Raw genomic sequence first — 18,167 nt, 5'->3', positions numbered from 1 at the left:
ATGATACCTATGTTGATGAGTAAAGAAAGCTTTCCATTAACTAAAGCCAAGGTGATATGGTCTCCATTCTGCCCTTCTCTGTGGAGCAGGACCCCATCTCTCTGGATGGTTTTAAATTTCAGAGAAATTACATCTTTCAGTGCTGTTGTGGATTTGGGGTTAAATCTGTAGATCAGCAAACTTTTCCCATCAAAATCTGCCACCTCAGACCCTAGAAGCAACATAAATAAAGGATCTTTTACAAGAAGTCAACTATTGCATTTTTTCTATTTGAGATAATGAGTGTGAAATTTTAATATATTCTTCCATTCCTCTCTATAACCAACAGAATCCAAGTTGCTTTCTTAAAGTGTCTGTTACAGCTGTTTCCTGATTTGCCATATACAGATTGATCAAAATGCAATCACCTTTAGGACAGGAACATTTCAGAAGGAAAATAGTTACCTGTGGTGGTGGTAGGGGAAGAAAGCCATTTCAGATTTCATGGCATCCATTGGATCTATCCACTTTGCAATTTAAAAGACAAATTTGGGATGGCTACTTTTTATACTTCTAGTAACTACAAGTTGCATCTAAAGATCCCAAAATTGGGATCTTTCAACAGAAATAATCTTTCCTATATTCCCTTGACTTCCCACCATGACTCCCTAAAATTGTTACTGGTGCTTGCATCCATCTATCCACCTGGGGGAACTGCTGAGAAATAATTGCATGTGTTCTGAAATATTAAGGGAACAGAGCGACTGCCCTGACCACAACTGGGCAAAAACGCATAGATAAGAACTTGATAGCTTAAATAGCATCAACATTTCACCGGCAGAAATATACTTTCAGTCTCAAGATACATTATCTTGTCTCTTTCAAGGTCATATGTATTCACTTCACCAAAAAGAAAAGATTTTTGAGACCAATGATATAAAACAGCATGTGCCACAATCCATTACATCCTGAGTTAGAAATACATAAAGGAACTGATAATGGTAGCATAAAGCTCATAGCATATTCACACTTCATAAGTAAAGAAGACAAAGGAGGTAATAGTTCTTGAAAGATACATTTATGAAATAAATGAAGATGTAACATACCCCCAATAATATATTAAGTCATTTTAACTCATTGACTGACTTCTAAGACTTATATCTAATGAGTCCAGTGACACCTTTAAGACCAACCAAGGTTTATTCGAGGTTTGAACTTTCATATGTATGTACACTTCTTCAGACACAATGCCAACATTGACATTGTATCTGAAGTGTGCGTACACACGAAAGCTCATACCTCTAATAAACCTTTGTTCATTTCAATGGGATTTGCATAGGGTCCTAGTGGATTATACCCAATATGTGGTGCAATTATAAAATTAGATATCAGATCCAAGTGGATAGCCGTGTTGGTCTGAAGTAGTGGAACAAAATTTGAGTCCAGTGGCACCTTTAAGACCAACAATCTTTTTTCAAGGTACTTTCATGTGCACCCACACTTCTTCAGCTCAAATCTGATAATTTTATAATTGCACCACATTTTGGGCACCACATTTTGGGCACTAGGACCCTATGCAAATCCCATGGAAATTAATTCACAAGGTATGGTTGATTATCCCAATGGTATCCCTAAGTGCCCTGAGAATGAATAATACTCTTGATTTATGGCATGTAATAATGGTTTGGTCCTAACTGCAGGTGCATTACATAGATTCCTTAAAACTAAGAGCAGAGAAAGAAGAAAATAGAAATACTTGTTTTTTACACACCACTGTTCTCTAGCCTAGGAAGTCCCAAAGCAGTTTACAATTGCCTTCCCTTCCTCTCCATACATATGACACTTTGTGAGGTAGGAGGGGCTAGAGAGTTCTAAGAGAACGGTGACTGGCCCAAGTTCACCTAGCAGGCTTCATTTGGAGGAGGGGAGGATCAAACCCAGTTCTCTAGAGCAGGGGTAGTCAACCTGTGGCCCTCCAGATGTTCATGGACTACAATTCCCATGAGCCCCTGCTAGCAACCTAGAGTCCGCTTCTCTCAACACAGAGGGCTATTTTAGAACAAAGATCAGCCACTATAAAAACATAAACCAACCATTAGTGTCCTAAAAATGTTGTGATGAATCCAACTGCATCACTATGGGCTATATGGAATAAAATGCTTAGCATGTATTCACAGGAGGGGACCACAACATTCCAAGTCACTGTAGAAAAAAATGAGGGAACATAAACAAAACAACCAGAAAGAGTTTTAAAAGGTAGAATAGAAATATGCTTCTGCTCATGGGCACCTGTCTTATACTGTCAATCCAATGGTCTATCAAGAACATTATCTACTCTCACTAGCAGCTAATCTTCTGCAGCCCATGCAGAGTCAGAGTCTTTAACATTCTATATTTACTGATGATCCTTTTAAATGGAGATGCTGGGAACAGAACTTGGCATATGGTCGGCCACAGAACCACAGCCTCTTCCACAAACTAACCTGGTAAAACTTCAACAAGCAACTGAATAAGTTAAATTTCATGTTTCCCGCGCTGTATTTAAAAAGAGATCATTTAAAATTCCATTATTCCAGTTAAGATTATAATCCTGGGATTTTTTCATTTTTATTTTATACCATTTATTTTATTTAGAAGAAGAGTTGCTTTTTATACCCCACATTTCATTACCCAAAGGAATCTCAAAGTGGCTTATAATTGCCTTCCCTTCTTCTCTCCACAACAGACACCATGTGAGGTAGGTGAGGCTGAGAGCTCTGACAGGACTGCTTGGTCAGAATAGTACTAACAGGGCTGTGACAAACCCAAGGTAATTCAGCTGGTTGCATGTGGATGAGCGGGGAATCAAACCTGACTCTCCAGGTTAGAAGCCGCTGCTCTTAACCAGTACACCATGCTGGCTTTATCAAATTTATACCCAGCTTTTCTAAACCTCTCATGGTCACAAAGGCATCTATTAAATCACATCTTAAAAACCATTAAAGCCAACAAACATTATTAAAACAATAAAAACAGAGCTAAAATGCACACACACACAATATATAAAAAATAAAACATTGGGAAAGAAGGGAGAACTACTGATAGAATGTCAATCAAAATAATTACCTGCTGATGGAAGACAACAACAGAAGGAGAAAGACAAGTCCTGGAAAGGGAACACACAAGTCTTGGGAAAACAGTTCCAAAATTTTGGTACCTTAACCAAGAAGGCCCTCTTCCAGGTTGCCACTCAGAAGGTGGAGAAAACCAAAGATGGGCCTCATAAAATGCCTGTGGTGGTTATATAGATTTCTAAGAGAGCAGATGGCCCTTTGGTTGAGTTGGTCACAAATTTTATAAGGCTTTAAAATTCAACACCGGCACCTTGAATTGTGCATGGAAAAAATATTGTGAATCCATGCAGGTAGCCCAATATTGAAGCGATACGGTCTATAAAACTCACTCCAGTCAACATCCTGGCTACAACATTCTATACCAGCTGAAGATTCTCAACACTTGCCAAGGCCACATAGAGCTCATTGCAATAATCTAATCCAGATGTAACAGGGGCATGCACCAGTGTGGTCATATCTTTTCTACCCAGGTGGCAGCTAGCTCACCAACTGAAGCTGAATATTGAGGACTAAACCTGGGTCCAAGAGCATAGCCAGAGTGACTTGTTCCTTAAAGAGGACTGAAGCCCCAACCATAACATGTGAGACTCTAATTCTGGGTTAAATTTTCAGTTCACCATTTTATTGGGATTAAGTTTCAGTTTCTTAGCGTGCATGACCTCTAAAAGTGCTTCTAGATACCAGTTCAGGGCTTTTACAGCCTTCCTGGGATTAGCCAGAAGAATGAAAGAGAACTGTGTGTCATCTACAAATTGGTGAAAGCACATCCCAAATCACCAGATGATCTCCAGCAAAATATTGAAGAAGATAGGGGACAGGTTAAAGATCAATGGGATAAGCAGCAGTCCCCCTAGCTGCCAGGTAGACCCAGAACCACTGCAAAGCAATGCCTCCCAATCCAATCATAGCAACGTGATTCAGAAGTATACTATGATAAGCAGGTGGTAGGCCTAAAACAACCAAGAAACCTGCCCATATCCTCAGCATGAGTAAACTAAAAAGTATCAGAAATACTGGCACCATCTGAGCCTGTCACTGTTAATGTAGAGTCCAAGTCAGAATGAATGTGATAGATTTTACATCCCTACCTTTTAACCAGCAATTAATATTCAGCAGAATCCTACAGAATTCCTCCCCTCGTGCTAGTAAAATGAGGAAGTTTTACTTTGGTAAGTTCGAAGGAGGACACTGGAACTCTCAGTGCATCCATCACTTTTTTTTTTAATCAGCACATTTCCACCAAGAAAATTAGACCATTAAAACTGGGACATCAAGTCAGTAACAAATTACAGGTTCAAACTATTTTTAATATGTTGCCATCCATCCTTGGCACAGGGCAGCAGATAAATAAAAATCAATTAATGAATTAATTAACATTACTGTTTGTGTCTCTACAATCCCCACTAGAGATAAAATGAAACCTATCCATGCTACCTTGTACATTATCCTTCATGGGTTTTCTATTTTATGACCTTCACATCTTTTTAAAAAGTGTGACAAAATGTGAACTTAATTTATTAAAAGAAATTATATTAATATTACCACACCACTCAGCAAAGTTTGAAGCTTTCCTTCAGCCTAAGGAACCTTCATCCAATTTTAGTAGATCTTCTAATGAGGAAAAGCAGCACAAGCTGCAGAAAAACTGATTCCAGTCACCAGCTTCATTTGTGCTCCATTTCTGATATCGACAAATGTAATCTTGTTATATCACTTAATTTCAAAGAAGACTGCACAGTATTTCAGGAACTTGGTATAACTGTGTTCCATGAAGTTTACAGTTCAAGACTTGCTTCTGTCTGAACTTACAAAGCTGTTTTAGTCAAAGAATACTATCAATCTGAAATATGACAGGAATCATATTAGAGTTAAGGGCCCTGCAGGATCTACCAGCTTTCCGCAGGGCCTGTAAGACGGAGCTCTTCCGCCAGGCATATGGTTGAGGCCAGGGCAGCTCTCCCACTAATCCATCAGAGGATCCCCTCCAATATTGAGATCTCTAACATCGAGATCATGGTTAGATCTAAGGTTAGGTTTATTGTATTGGTGCCACCCTCTTCTGAACATTATTCTCTCCACCAGGCTGAACTAAGATCAGAATTGTGACCACCGCCGCTATATGTTATATGTAACTTTTAATTGGGGTTTTTATGGGGTTTTTATGGGGATTTTATTGTGTTTTAACTATTTATGTTGTAAACCGCCCTGAGACCTATTGGGAGAAGGGCGGTCTAAAAATTATATAATAATAATAATAATAATAATAATAATAATAATAATAATAATAATAATAATAATAATAATAATAATAATAATAAAAATAAAAATAATAATAATAATAAAAATAATAATAAAAAAATAAAAATAATAATATTACCTGAGGTGGTCCCTTGATTGTTATGGAGAACATGAAATCCTGAGCCACTCCACAAAAGGTGAACTTAGGCAGATTGTGAGTGGGTGGCCAAGAAGGGATGTGACAATGTTTGTGTTTTGTGGCCCTTCCTTGCATACCCAGGGAATTGCTAATCACCACTATGCGATGTTAGGTGTATTTCCTCCAGGCCAGGCTGGATTCTAGAGATTTTGTGTGTGTGTGTGTGTGGGGGGGGGGAACACGTGGGCATGTCATTGGGGTCACTGTGGATGGACAAGTATTTGTGAGTTCCTGCATTTTGCAGGGAGTTAGACTAGATGATCATGGACGTCCCTTCCAACTCTATGATTCTTTGATTCTAAAGCTGTTGCTAAAGTGTCTCTAAATTCTTGTTCAGAGCTCCTTCAACATCCTTGAATGCTCTGTTTCTCTGAATATGCCTTCCTTCACATCCTCACCCACTACCACTGTCTTGGGACTGTTGTATGATATATTCTAAATTCTTTCCCAAAGGTGGATCCTTTGTCTTCTCAGTTTGTCTTCTCAGTTTGTATATTTATTCATATTTATAGACCACGTTTATAAATCAGACCCACCATGAAAATGCCTGGTCATTTGGATTCCTCATTACTTTTTTCGGTAAGTCGGGATTCTCCTCAATCAGATACTCATATGGACCTTTTATGCACAGCGGCAGCTACTGTGCATAAGAAAGGGCAGGAATAGGATGGGCTTCTCTAGATAGGCTGGGTTAACTAGCAAATACAGCTGCAGGATTGAAGTTGCATCTTTCTGACACCTCTTGGAGAACAGGAGAGGTGCCCGATGATTGGAGGCAGGCAAATGTTGTCCTCATCTTCAAGAAAGGGAAAAAAGAGGATCCGGGTAACTATCGACCTATCAGCTTGACATCTGTAGCTGGCAAATTTTGGAACAAATCATCAAACAGTCAGTCCTTGAGCAGCTGGAACAGAGAGCTGTGATTTCTAAGCACGGGTTTCACAAGAACAAATCATGGTCAAACCAACCTCTTTTTTTGAGAAAGTGACTACTTTACTGGATCAGGGGGATGCTGTGGACATAGTTTATCTGGATGTCAGTAAAGTGTTAGATAAGTTTCCACATGATATTCTTGTTGACAAGTTGGAAAAATGCAGTATAGATCCTTATTCTGTCAGGTGGATCGATAACTCGTTGACAGATCATAACCAAAGGGTACTTGTTAACGGTTCAACATCCTCTTGGAGAAAAATGACAAGTGGAGTTCACCAGGGATCTGTCCTGGGGCCTGTGTTGTTCAACATATTTATACATGATTTGGATGAGGGTTTAGAGGGAATACTTATTAAATTTGCTGATGATACTAAACTGGGAGGGTTAGCAAACACAAACAAAGACAGAATCATAAAACAGGATGATCTTGATAGGCTCAAGAAGTGGGCTAAACTGAATAAAATGAAGTTCAATAGGGACAAATGTAAAGTTCTGCATTTAGGTAGGAAAAATCCAATACACCAATAAAGGATGGGGGAGACTTGTCTTGGCAGTAGCAAGTGTGAAAAGGATCTAGGAGTCTTAGTAGACCACACATTGAACATGAGTCAACAGTGACTCAGGGGGTAAAAAGGCAAATGGGATTTTGGGCTGTATCAAATGGAGTATCGTGTCCAGATCACGGGAGGTGATGGTACCGCTTTACTCTGCTCTGGTTTGGCCTCACTTGGAGTACTGTGTTCAGTTTTGGCACCCCAGTTGAAGAGGGATGTAGACAAACTGGAGCGTGTCCAGAGGAGGGTAATAAAGATGGTGAGGGGTTTGGAGACCAAGACATATAAAGAAAGGTTGGAGGAGCTTGGTCTGTTTAGCCTGGAGAGGAGACAACTGCTATATAGAGGATGGAGCAAAGTTGTTTTCTCTTGCCCCAGAGGGGCAGACCAGAACCAATGGGATGAAATTAATTCAGAAGAAATTCTGTCTCAACATCTGGAAGAAGTTCCTGACAGTTAGAGCAGTTTCTCAGTGGAATAGGCTTCTTTGGGAGGTGGTGGGTTCTCCATCTTTGGAAATTTTTAAACAGAGGCTGGATAGCCATCTGACGGAAAGGGTGATTCTGTGTAGGTTTAAGGGGGTGGCAGGTTACAGGGTTGTAAGTATCCTGCATAGTGCAGGGGGTTGGACTAGATGACCCATGAGGTCCCTTCCAACTCTATTATTCTATGATTCTATGGAACTGCCTTGCAGAAGGGTGCGCTTGTAAGGAGCACCACTATGCCAAGCAGCATCTTAAAAATCTGATAGTTGAGTTATCAGGGGAGAGGGATACAGCTGGGCGCCTTGCTGCACATACAGCTGTGCAAACAGTGATAAATAAGGCCAGCCAAAATGCCAGTCACATTTCCAGCCAGAGTGGTTATATCCAGATGACAGGTCGTGAGAATGTCTAGAACAGCCTGTCCTCAATATTGTCAATATATTAAAATAAGCAGAGATATAGATGAGCCATTTATGCAAAATAGATGTGGTGAAAATAAGCAAATTAGGTGAATCCATGCTTGATGCCTTGTGTTTTCATTTGTGGGTTGCTGGGGAAATGAAACAGTCCTAATATGACTATGAAGTTTGATATAACAAGATTCTTTATCTATAGTATTTAGCCAGAAAACAGGACTGCATATAAACACACATATGCATGCTAATATTGATGCAATCAAAATATAAATAATCACAAAAAGTTTGCTTTTTGCAGTTACACAATGGTTGCGGGAGGTGGAGGGATTTGAAAAGGAGGTCCAAAATAGAACAGTGCATCAACCTGAGCATATTCAAATTCCACACTGGTTAAATTAAGCCAGGAGCCAGTAAATGTGTCTATAATCCTTTGGTCAGAAATATTCCTGAAAACTGGCAAAATGTAACCATGCTGGAAATTAGATAATTGCATTTATGAAACAGTGTTTTTTGAAATTGGTACTGGAAACTGAATTTGAAATTAGTTTTATAATGTTAGCTTAATATTAATAGTATACTGCATATTCTAATTTCCTTCTATAATATAAAGTATGATCTTGAAAAGTAGGACTTATGTTGTTTGTTTATTTTTGGTAACCAACATTCCATTCAAATGACTTTATGAAGCACAAACTGGAGATTTTTCTGGAGGAAAAAGTGATACACTTAAAACTAATATGCTGGGTGGGAGGGGAGATTATTATGCAGCCAAAATCTAATTTTGCAAGGAAAATATATGTGAAGTTTTCCCTTAAATTAGTACGATTGAGAAATATTCTAGTTCATTACGTGGTACTTTTCACCTCTCTATGCAAATAGAAAGATAATAAAGAAAAGTGAAACACTGCTACAGAATACAAAGATACAAAACTCATGCAATGTGTCTTTGTAACAGACAAAGCCAATTAATATGACAAATTGAATTTCACTTTCATTTTGAAAAACTTCTATAAATGAATAAGTAATTCAGCTTATTAAAAAAGAGTCATTACTTACTATAAGCACAACCATAGACCTCAATCCGCATTCCAATCCTGCCATGAAGGTTCCAATCCAAAGGGACAAACCGTAGAAATCTTGCTTTGATGGAATGCTGGAGCTTATAATACACCACGCTGTCTGCATTTGTGTTTCCTGAGAAAGCCTAAAATGGATATTTTTTAAAGTCATCTTTTGCCATATGTTTTAAATGATGGTATTACCTGTCTCTTATGAATCATTTTTTTCTCTTTCAGATTCCATGCAAAGAGCTCAACACTGAGTACATACTGATGCAGACTTATAACGATGTATGATACACCTACAAAATGAGGCAGGAAACGTTATTTGTACACTCTTCAAAAATGTTCATTATGGTAATGGGATCAGGACAGCTATACTAGCTTACACTGTCTTTTTGATTTCAATTTTTCCTTTGTAATAAATTAGTACAGTTTTTGGATTCACTTATATCAAGACTTGTTGCTGCAACAAATTAATGCTATAGATGAGATATATCAGATTCATATAGGTATATGCATATGTACGTTCAGTCCCATTTATGCTCATAATTCATCAGAGGCCATGGGGATATATTAGAAAATATATTAATACACATTACATCAAATGTGATATAAGCTAAACTCACCCAGAGAATGCTAAATCTCCCTGTGGACATATTTCTTTCTGAGGGAATCAATAACCATTGACTCTTTGCTTACCTCTGACAATTGATTAGTCCTGGGATTAAGAAGGAGGAAAGTGCAAAGGCAAAGAAAGTTGGCAAATAATACTTCCTTCACTGAGAGATTATCTACAATCCATATTTACCTGTTTTTGAAGTTTCTAAATTCCCATTAGTCGGAATTGGTGAAATGGGTTGCTTTCAGACCACACCAATCAAAAAGAGAGCAGTACTTCTGACCAATTGGAGGGCATTATAATGGTTTGGAAGCAAATATGATTAGGACCATGGCTCAATAGCAGAGTATTTGCTTTGCATGCGGAAGTTTTCACACTCAGTTTCTGACAGCTTCAATTGAAAAGATCAGATAATAAGCATTGTGGCTCCCAGGGCTATGGGGGTGGGGCACACACATTGAACTGACACTGATATTTTGATTTTGGAGGATAAAGTAGCCACATTATGATTGCATCATAGGACCACTTTCACAGCATAGAGAGAGAACATGAATTAGGTGACTCACCTGCTGCCTGATAATCTTGCATTCCCAGTCTGTCTGCCGCATTGCTAACAAGAAGTAGGGGAAAAATACCGTGGAACTGTGTGGGTACTAGCTACCATGACATTCCCTTGCCAGCTGGTGGTAAGAGCCCTGCTGACATCCCCCGAGCTGTATGTTGGTCAAATTGGTTCTACCCCAAGATCCCATGTGGGCATGTAAGAACTTCCACCCTAACTAAAAGGATCCGCCCATGCCCAAACCACCCAAAGCTGTGACAGTAATGGATAATAGTAACCTACCCCAAGGCAACCAAATTGCAGGGAGTGTGGATGGGAAATCCATGGTGATCAGAGATCTGGGAAAATGCAGCTCTTGGCTGTATAGGGGAGAAGTAGGCAGTCAAAGTCCACCTCCTTCCAGTCTACCTGACACAACCCCACAGGTTTCTGGCAGCCATTTCTGCAGACCTAGTCCTCAGCCTGACCATGTGATCTGGATTGATGCTGGTCACATGGCCACCTTACCAGCACTCCCAGAGCCCCAGCACCACAAAAGTCCCAGTTGTATCTTGTGGTTCCCAGGGTGTGTGGGTGCACAAGTGAAGAACAGACACTGACTTTGGAGAATATAGTGACCACATCTTTATTGATTACCCCTTAGAAGAATTGGTGCAGATTAGATTCCCCCAGACCCTTGGTGCCACAGAAGTGACAACAGTAATCTGCTTAAGACTCTATAGATCCTCTACCTGTCAAAGTAGTTATGGCAAAATTGCCCTTTTCCCTCTCTCACATGCAGGATTTCTCCTCAGATTTTTTCCCTTTCTGGTTGAGTAAAGCTCCTTTTATTGTTTTTCTTCTTATCTGAAGGTTTACAGCTGTCCCATCACATTATTATATTTTGATTCTGGCTTAGTCCAGGAACTTGAGGGAAGAGTCAAAATCCCCTTTTAAAACTTATACTTCTGTAAATACCACATGAGAGACTTTTAAAGTGCAAACAAAATATTTTCTTCAATATAAAAGGAAAAAGTTTAAGTTAAATCAGGGGGGAAATATCTGAGATTAATCAATAATAATTCTGAGGTAAGTAAATCTACAAACTCCAGTGAATATATTTTCAGAAAGTAAGAGTTTTAAGCAAGTAAGAGTTGCTTCACAAAAGGTTTAGGTTCTTTGAGATGAAAGGTTTTGGCTTCCATGTCTGTTAGACACTCCACTATGCATTATTTTCTCTTTTTTTAGATTTTTTTTATTTTTTATAAAGATATACAGAAAATAAAATAAATATATTTTGGTTACAGCATACCCCCATCTCTCGACCTCCCATAGTCCCTTTTCCTTGCTTGCTTCAAGCTTCATTTGGCAAGATAGTTCAAGTACAAACTCCACTGCTCCTGGAATTCTTTCCTTGATCTTTTGTTGACTATAGAAGTAAGCTTTGTCATTTTTACTAATTCAGCAAGTTTATCCAACCATAAGTCAATAGTTGGTATCTCCTGTGATTTCTAGTTCTTATCCAGAAGTAGTCTTGCTGCCATCATGGCATAAAAGAAAAAAATCTAGCGTGTGAAGGGAGTAGTTCTGGACACAGACTTAACAACATATGTTCAGCTTTCATAGGAAACTTAATATTAAACATCTCTTCCAAAGCAGCATGTACCTTTACCCCAAATCTGTACACTTTCCCACATCTCCACCACATGTAAAAGAAAGAGCCCACCTTATAATGACATTTCCAGCACATATTATTATAGCCCTTAGACATCTTAGCAATTACTTTAGGTGTTATCTGTAAAACATCTTATACCAGTTTTCTCTTAATATTTGTTGACTTAGGTGATATATGTTCCCATGTTTCCAGTATGACATTAAATCCAATATTCTGCATCCATTTAATCATACAGTCTTAACCTGTTCGGATTCAGTCTCATATCTTAATAACAGCTTATATATATGGCCTTGCAGATGTGGTTTGGCTTGCACTAAAATGTTTTCCAAGTCTGAGAGAGAAGCCCCCATGTTCACCTGTCTAGTAAATGCTGATTTAAATCTAGGGAGCAATTGGTTAAATTCTAGCCACTATTTCCAAGCATTCTTTCTTTAATGTTTGAATATCTTTAAATTCTCCTGTCTTGGATAACATATCCTTGTATCTTAGGCAGGTAATCCTCTTCTGTTGAGATCTTGTAAAATAAGCTTCAGCCGGAGATTTCATCAATAAGAGTGAGGGAGAGAGTCTACTTTGGTATCTATGCCAAAATTTCACGAGGCCAGATGACCATAGATTAAGATTTCGTATTTTCTTCACCTTTTGCTTCAACAGGTGCCAAAGAATGTTATGAAGTCCTTCCCCCATACCTGCCTTTTCCAATATTAAATCTCTAGCCATTGGTTCCATTATCCAATCTGCCAGTGCCACAAGCATGGCAGCATGTAAATAAGTTAAATTAGGTACAGCTTGACCACCTCTATTCTTTTCATCTTGTAAGATCTTAAAAGTTATCCTTGGTCTCGTATGATCCCAAATGAACTTATTTAGTTCCATTTGCCATTTATGTAATATCTTATCCTTAACTGGCAGAGACAGTACTGGAAAAAAAAAGTTAAACTTGGGTACAATGTTTATTTTAACTGTGGCCATACACACAGACCAGTAAAATTTTAACCTGGCCCATCTTATCAGATCTTGCTGCAGCTTGTTCCACAACTTTCTATAATTGTTTGCAAGCAAATCGGAGGGGTCATTTACTAGATATACTCCAAGATATTTTACCATCTTCAGAATGACTTCACAACCAAGCTGCTGTACATCTGAATCTGATGTCCCAAGCAGAATAATTTTAGTCTTTGCTTTATTAACCTTATAACCTGAGTTATATAACCTGAGAAGCCAAAGTCCTTCAGCATGTCAAACAGGATTATAGTAGTTGTCAATGGATTGGTCAAAACTCACACAACATCATCAGCATAACTTTTTAGTTTTGGGTAAAATCCATAGCACCAAAAAAAAAAGGAAAATTATTTCTCATATACCTCTTTGGCATGAACCCAGTCTGATCTGGATGTACCACGTCAGCAATACATCTTTTCAGTCTTTCAGCAAAAATCTTGGCAAAAGTTTTGTAATCCATGTTTAGTAATGAAATAGGTCTGTAGGAATGTGGTGATGGTAAGTCACAGCCATCTTTGGAGATAAGAGTTATTTATGCCTGCTGCCAAGAATCTGGCAATTTCTTCTCAGGATGGTCTATTGCATCATTTATAATTTGAAGTAGTATAGGTGTGATCACATGGGCTAATTTCTTATAGTACAGCAAAGAGAGTCCATCAAGTCCAGGTGCCTTTTGTAGATTCATAGCTGCGACAGCATTGTTTATTTCTTGCGTAGTGACTCTCTGGTTGAGAAATTTGTGGTGTTGTTCTGAAAACTTTTAGGAATGTTTTTACAAAAAGCAGAACAATCCATTGACTGTTTCTCATCAGCTTGGTAGATATTTTGGAAAAATTTGATGGAGCAATTTTGGATATCAAATTCTGTAACATATCTTCCCATCTTGTTTCAGTTTGCTAACAGTTTGTTTTTAGAGGGGTTTTTTGAAGCTTATAAGCCAGCCATCTTCCTGGCTTGTCTGCCCATTCAAAATTTTTCTGTTTTATGTAGTCAACCGGCAGCAGGACAGCCCCGATTATGCGCCCTGCTGCTGCCATCTCAGCCCTGGCCCGGCACAGTGCCCAGGAAGACATGTTCCCTTGGATGGCGTGGGTGCCAGCAGGGGCTGGGTTGGGCCAGCCCTGTGCATAAGGTGTCCCTGGAGGAATACTGCATGCCCCTGTTGGCTCTGCGGACCTGCAGAGCCGACAGGGGAGTCCCCCCGCCCCCAGCTTAGTGGGAGAGTGGCATGCTGCTCCTCACCATTGTGTGGTGGGTGCCCCATCCCTCCCCCTCCCCACTACCCCCCACTCACCTCCTTGCTGTTGCTGCCTTCAGGCAGCGAGTTGGGCTTTCCAGCCCCAGTATTGTGTGTGTGTGTGCACACACCCGCACTATGCCAGGGCACCCCACATACTCTGTGGGATTTCTCCCACATGAGTACATGGCAAGTGCTGGGGCATTGTGCCCCAGTGCAATACTGGGCAGCAGGCCAGCATGGCTGCTGCTGTGCATAATGGGTCAATGATAGCTCATGCCTGGAATAAAAAATTACATCCATTTTGTTCCCATTTTGATTGGTTCTCCCATTTCAAATCAAAAGTTTAGTATTTAAGAGTTTTGCTCCAGCTTCATACTTTTGATACATTAGAGCATATTTATTACAATAAATCACAAAAAACAAGGTTTATTTCCATATGCAAACCAACATGTAATTTAAATTTAAATCCCCAATATATTTGGATCCTCTAAAAGCCACTTAATATCAGAGTAAGTGACAAATTAAAAATGAAAACAGAGGTACATGTTGCTAATGAATCCATTTGTTAACTGTCTGATTCTATCTTTATTTGGTAGTAATGCACTGGACTATATAATTCTAATCATGTAAATGTCTAAAGTGTGTTAGGATCCTTCTTCTTCACTTCAGGGCACTTAATATCAATGAACTGTTTCTGAATAGAGTCATTACAGCTAACTTGTAATGCTGCTAGGTCTTGCAACTCTAAATGCTTAAATGCATTCAGTGTCAAACTTTATAATCATGCTCATTAGTGTAGGTGATAACAAAACCAATACAGAAAAATTGCTATAACCCTGTCCAGACTTTTTCATCTCTTAGTGTTTGTTTTCAGTAACTCACATATGTAGCAGCTGTTGACTTTACCAATTAATTTGCTGACTGAACCAGAACCCAGGCTCCAGCAGTTGAAGCACTGAGAATAACAAAGTGTTCCATTAACACTCATTTGGTGTAATTGTATCTCATGAAAATTAAATGTTATTTTAATTATTCCCCCACTTTATTTTTTCTTGGCTGAGCAGTTTCTTATTCTTTTTCTTTGTTTCTCTGTTTTTCCCAACCAGTTGTTTGAATGTATATTGATATATGCTGACCTAGCCTAGGAAACTGAGGAACCAAAAAGAAAGAAAAATAGCTTCATTTGTATACATCAGATTATGGCTCATGAGACCTTGATAATAATTGAAAACAAACTGCCTTATTTCACTTTGGTAGGAGAAAAGGTAAAGTAAGTATTGGGTTTGGAACGTGGGAAGTCAACAGGAATTGGGAAAAGGTGATTTTTAAAATAAATATAAACAGATAGTTTTTCATAATCAAGTAGCTCTTTTGTTATACAGATAGGTCTTTAAAAGTGTGAAGAGAGATCTCTTATCAAGCATTGCTTAACTAAACAAGCATAAACCATCTCAAAAAATACTGAATTTTGTGAAGGTAAGAACATTCGCACAAGTTCCATTTTTCCTTTATAACCACTTGGTTGGGATTACACCACTTTACTATGAAATATTTCCCTCAGGGAAGGACCACTTGTCCCATTTTCCCAGGCCAGTAGCAAGACATTTTTTATTATCAGGGAAATTTTTGGTGTAAGGGGGCAGTTAAGCATGGTAGAGAACAGCCCATTATGTGTCTGTACAAAACTACCATGCATGCTATAATACTTGTCATAACTATTTAGAAGTCTAAATAATTAAGTCAAGTAGTATACCACACAAGAAAATATAGAAGTTATCTAACTGTTGTTCAATGAGAACCCAATATGCAAGCCAGAGTTAGACATATATAAAAAAATCACAGATTGAATACATAAAGAAGGGAGAATTGGTGGAAACTACACTCACACACCCCCTTCAGAAGTTTATTTTTTTCAAGGAGAATATACAGAGGAGGGGAAAGGGGAAAAAATCCTCTATGAACTCCAGGCATGGAAGTTTGAATTCAACCATTTATCTGGAAATGACAGATTTTAAGGAATATAAATTGAGCATATATTAAATATATTTCCACAGCTGTCTTGCTAGCCTATTAAAAGTTACGTATACAATACTATTAAATGAATTTAATAGAGCTGAAGAAAATTTGTGACTGATTTTTTTCATTACTTCTTTATTTTAGATTGATTAGGGGACAGAGATCTGTTCTACCGTTAATGATTGCTTAGGGAATTTCCTGTATGACTCTATGCAGAAAACAGTTTGGGGGCATAATCCTATACACTAATGGCAAAGAATGGCAAATAGATACTGTAAGGCAGAATAAGTTCTAAAAAGAGAGGCATAAATAGTGTGGTATGGCTTCACAACTTGTTTAATGAACCAGGAGGAATTCAAAGAACTAGTATAAAATGGTTCTGACCATGACAGAAATGTGAAAATTGCTTATAGAATCATAGAGATGGAAGGGGCCATACAGGCCATCTAGTCCAACCCCCTGCTCAACACAGGATCAGCTCTAAGCATCCTAAAGCATCCAACCTTTGCTTGAAGACTGCCAGTGAGGGGGAGCTCACCACCTCCTTAGGCAGCCTATTCCACTGCTGAACTACTCTGACTGTGAAATTTTTTTCCTGATATCTAGCCTATATCATTGTACTTGTAGTTTAAAAACTTTACTGCGTGTCCTTTCCTCTGCAGCCAACGGAAACAGCATCCTGCCCTCCTCCAAATGACAACCTTTCCAATACTTAAAGATGGCTATCATGTCCCTTCTCAACCTTTTCTCCAGGCTGAACATTCCCAAGTCCCTCAACCTATCTTCATAGGGCTTGGTCCCTTGGCCCCAGATCATCCTTGTCGCTCTCCTCTGTACCCTTTCAATTTTATCTATGTCCTTCTTGAAGTGAGGCCTCCAGAACTGCACACAGTACTCCAGGTGTGGTCTGACCAGTGCCGTATACAATGGGACTATGACATCTTGTGATTTTGATGTGATGCCCCTGTTGATACAGCCCCAAATGGCATTTTCCTTTTTTACTGCTGCATCACACTGCCTGCTCATGTTTAGTATACATTCCACAAGTACCCCAAGGTCTCGTTCACACACAGTGTTGCCTAGAAGCGTATACCCCATCCAATAGGCATGCTTTTCATTTTTCTGACCCAGATGCAGAACTTTACACTTATCTGCAGGCAGGAGTTTTAGTCATGGCAGGTTGCCCCACCTCTTTCTGCACCCACACAAGGGAGCATTTAGCCTGGAGCACCTCATCCACCCCTGATTTGTTCTCCTGCTCAGGAGCTGGGGCAGTGAAGTTCCCAGTGCATAAACAGTCACTGCCTGCTCATGTTCAGTTTATAATCCACAAGTACTCCAAGGTCTCGTTCATACACGGTGTTACCTTGAAGCGTATCCCCCATACAGTAGGCATGCTTTTCATTTTTCTGACCCAGATGCAGAACTTTACACTTATCTTTATTAAATTGCATCTTGTTCTCATTTTCCCATTTTCCCATTGTGTTCAGATCTCGTTGAACTCTGTCTCTATCTTCCGGAGTATTTGCCAGTCCTCCCAATTTGGTGTCATCTGCAAACTTGATGAGTAGTCCCTCCACCCCCTCATCTAGATCATTAATAAATACGTTAAAAAGTACCGGGCCGAGCACCGAGCCCTGAGGTACCCCGGTACTCACCTCTCTCCAGTCTGATGAAACACCATTGACAACAACTCTTTGAGTGCTGTTCTCTAACCAGTGCCCTATCCACCTGACTATTTGAAAATCCAGATTGCAGTCCTTCAATTTATCCATCAGAACATCATGGGGAACCTTGTCAAAAGCTTTACTAAAATCCAAGTAAATTACATCAACCGAATTTCCACGATCCAGCAAACCTGTTACTTGGTCAAAAAAGGAAACCAGGTTGGTCTGGCAAGACCTGTTGGAGACAAATCCATGCTGACTTCCTTGGATCACCAAATTGTCCTCCAGATGTTTGCAGATCACTCCCTTTAATATCTGCTCCATTATCTTCCCTGAGGTCAGACTCACTGGTCTGTAGTTTCCTGGGTCATCCTTCCTCCCTTTTTTGAAGATCGGAATAACGTTTGCTCCTCTTCCAGTGTTCTGGGA

At 39.2% G+C, this 18,167-nt stretch overlaps 1 protein-coding gene across 1 annotated transcript in view; it reads right to left on the bottom strand.

Moving 5' to 3' along the window:
* CNTNAP4 (contactin associated protein family member 4) overlaps positions 1-18,167 on the bottom strand; it is a 255,571-nt gene that overhangs the window by 99,970 nt on the left and 137,434 nt on the right. Inside the window, exons 4-5 of the mRNA XM_077344522.1 lie at positions 8,974-9,121; positions 8-211 (exon numbers count right to left, since the gene is read on the bottom strand). Of these exons, the coding sequence (XP_077200637.1) occupies positions 8-211; positions 8,974-9,121 (352 nt within the window). The remainder of the gene's footprint in view (positions 1-7; positions 212-8,973; positions 9,122-18,167) is intronic.

The sequence above is a fragment of the Paroedura picta genome, chromosome 7, assembly GCF_049243985.1.
Source record: "Paroedura picta isolate Pp20150507F chromosome 7, Ppicta_v3.0, whole genome shotgun sequence".
NCBI lineage: Eukaryota > Metazoa > Chordata > Lepidosauria > Squamata > Gekkonidae > Paroedura > Paroedura picta.
Note: the sequence above shows the minus strand (reverse complement) of the source record. Positions and strands in the feature narration are given on the sequence as shown.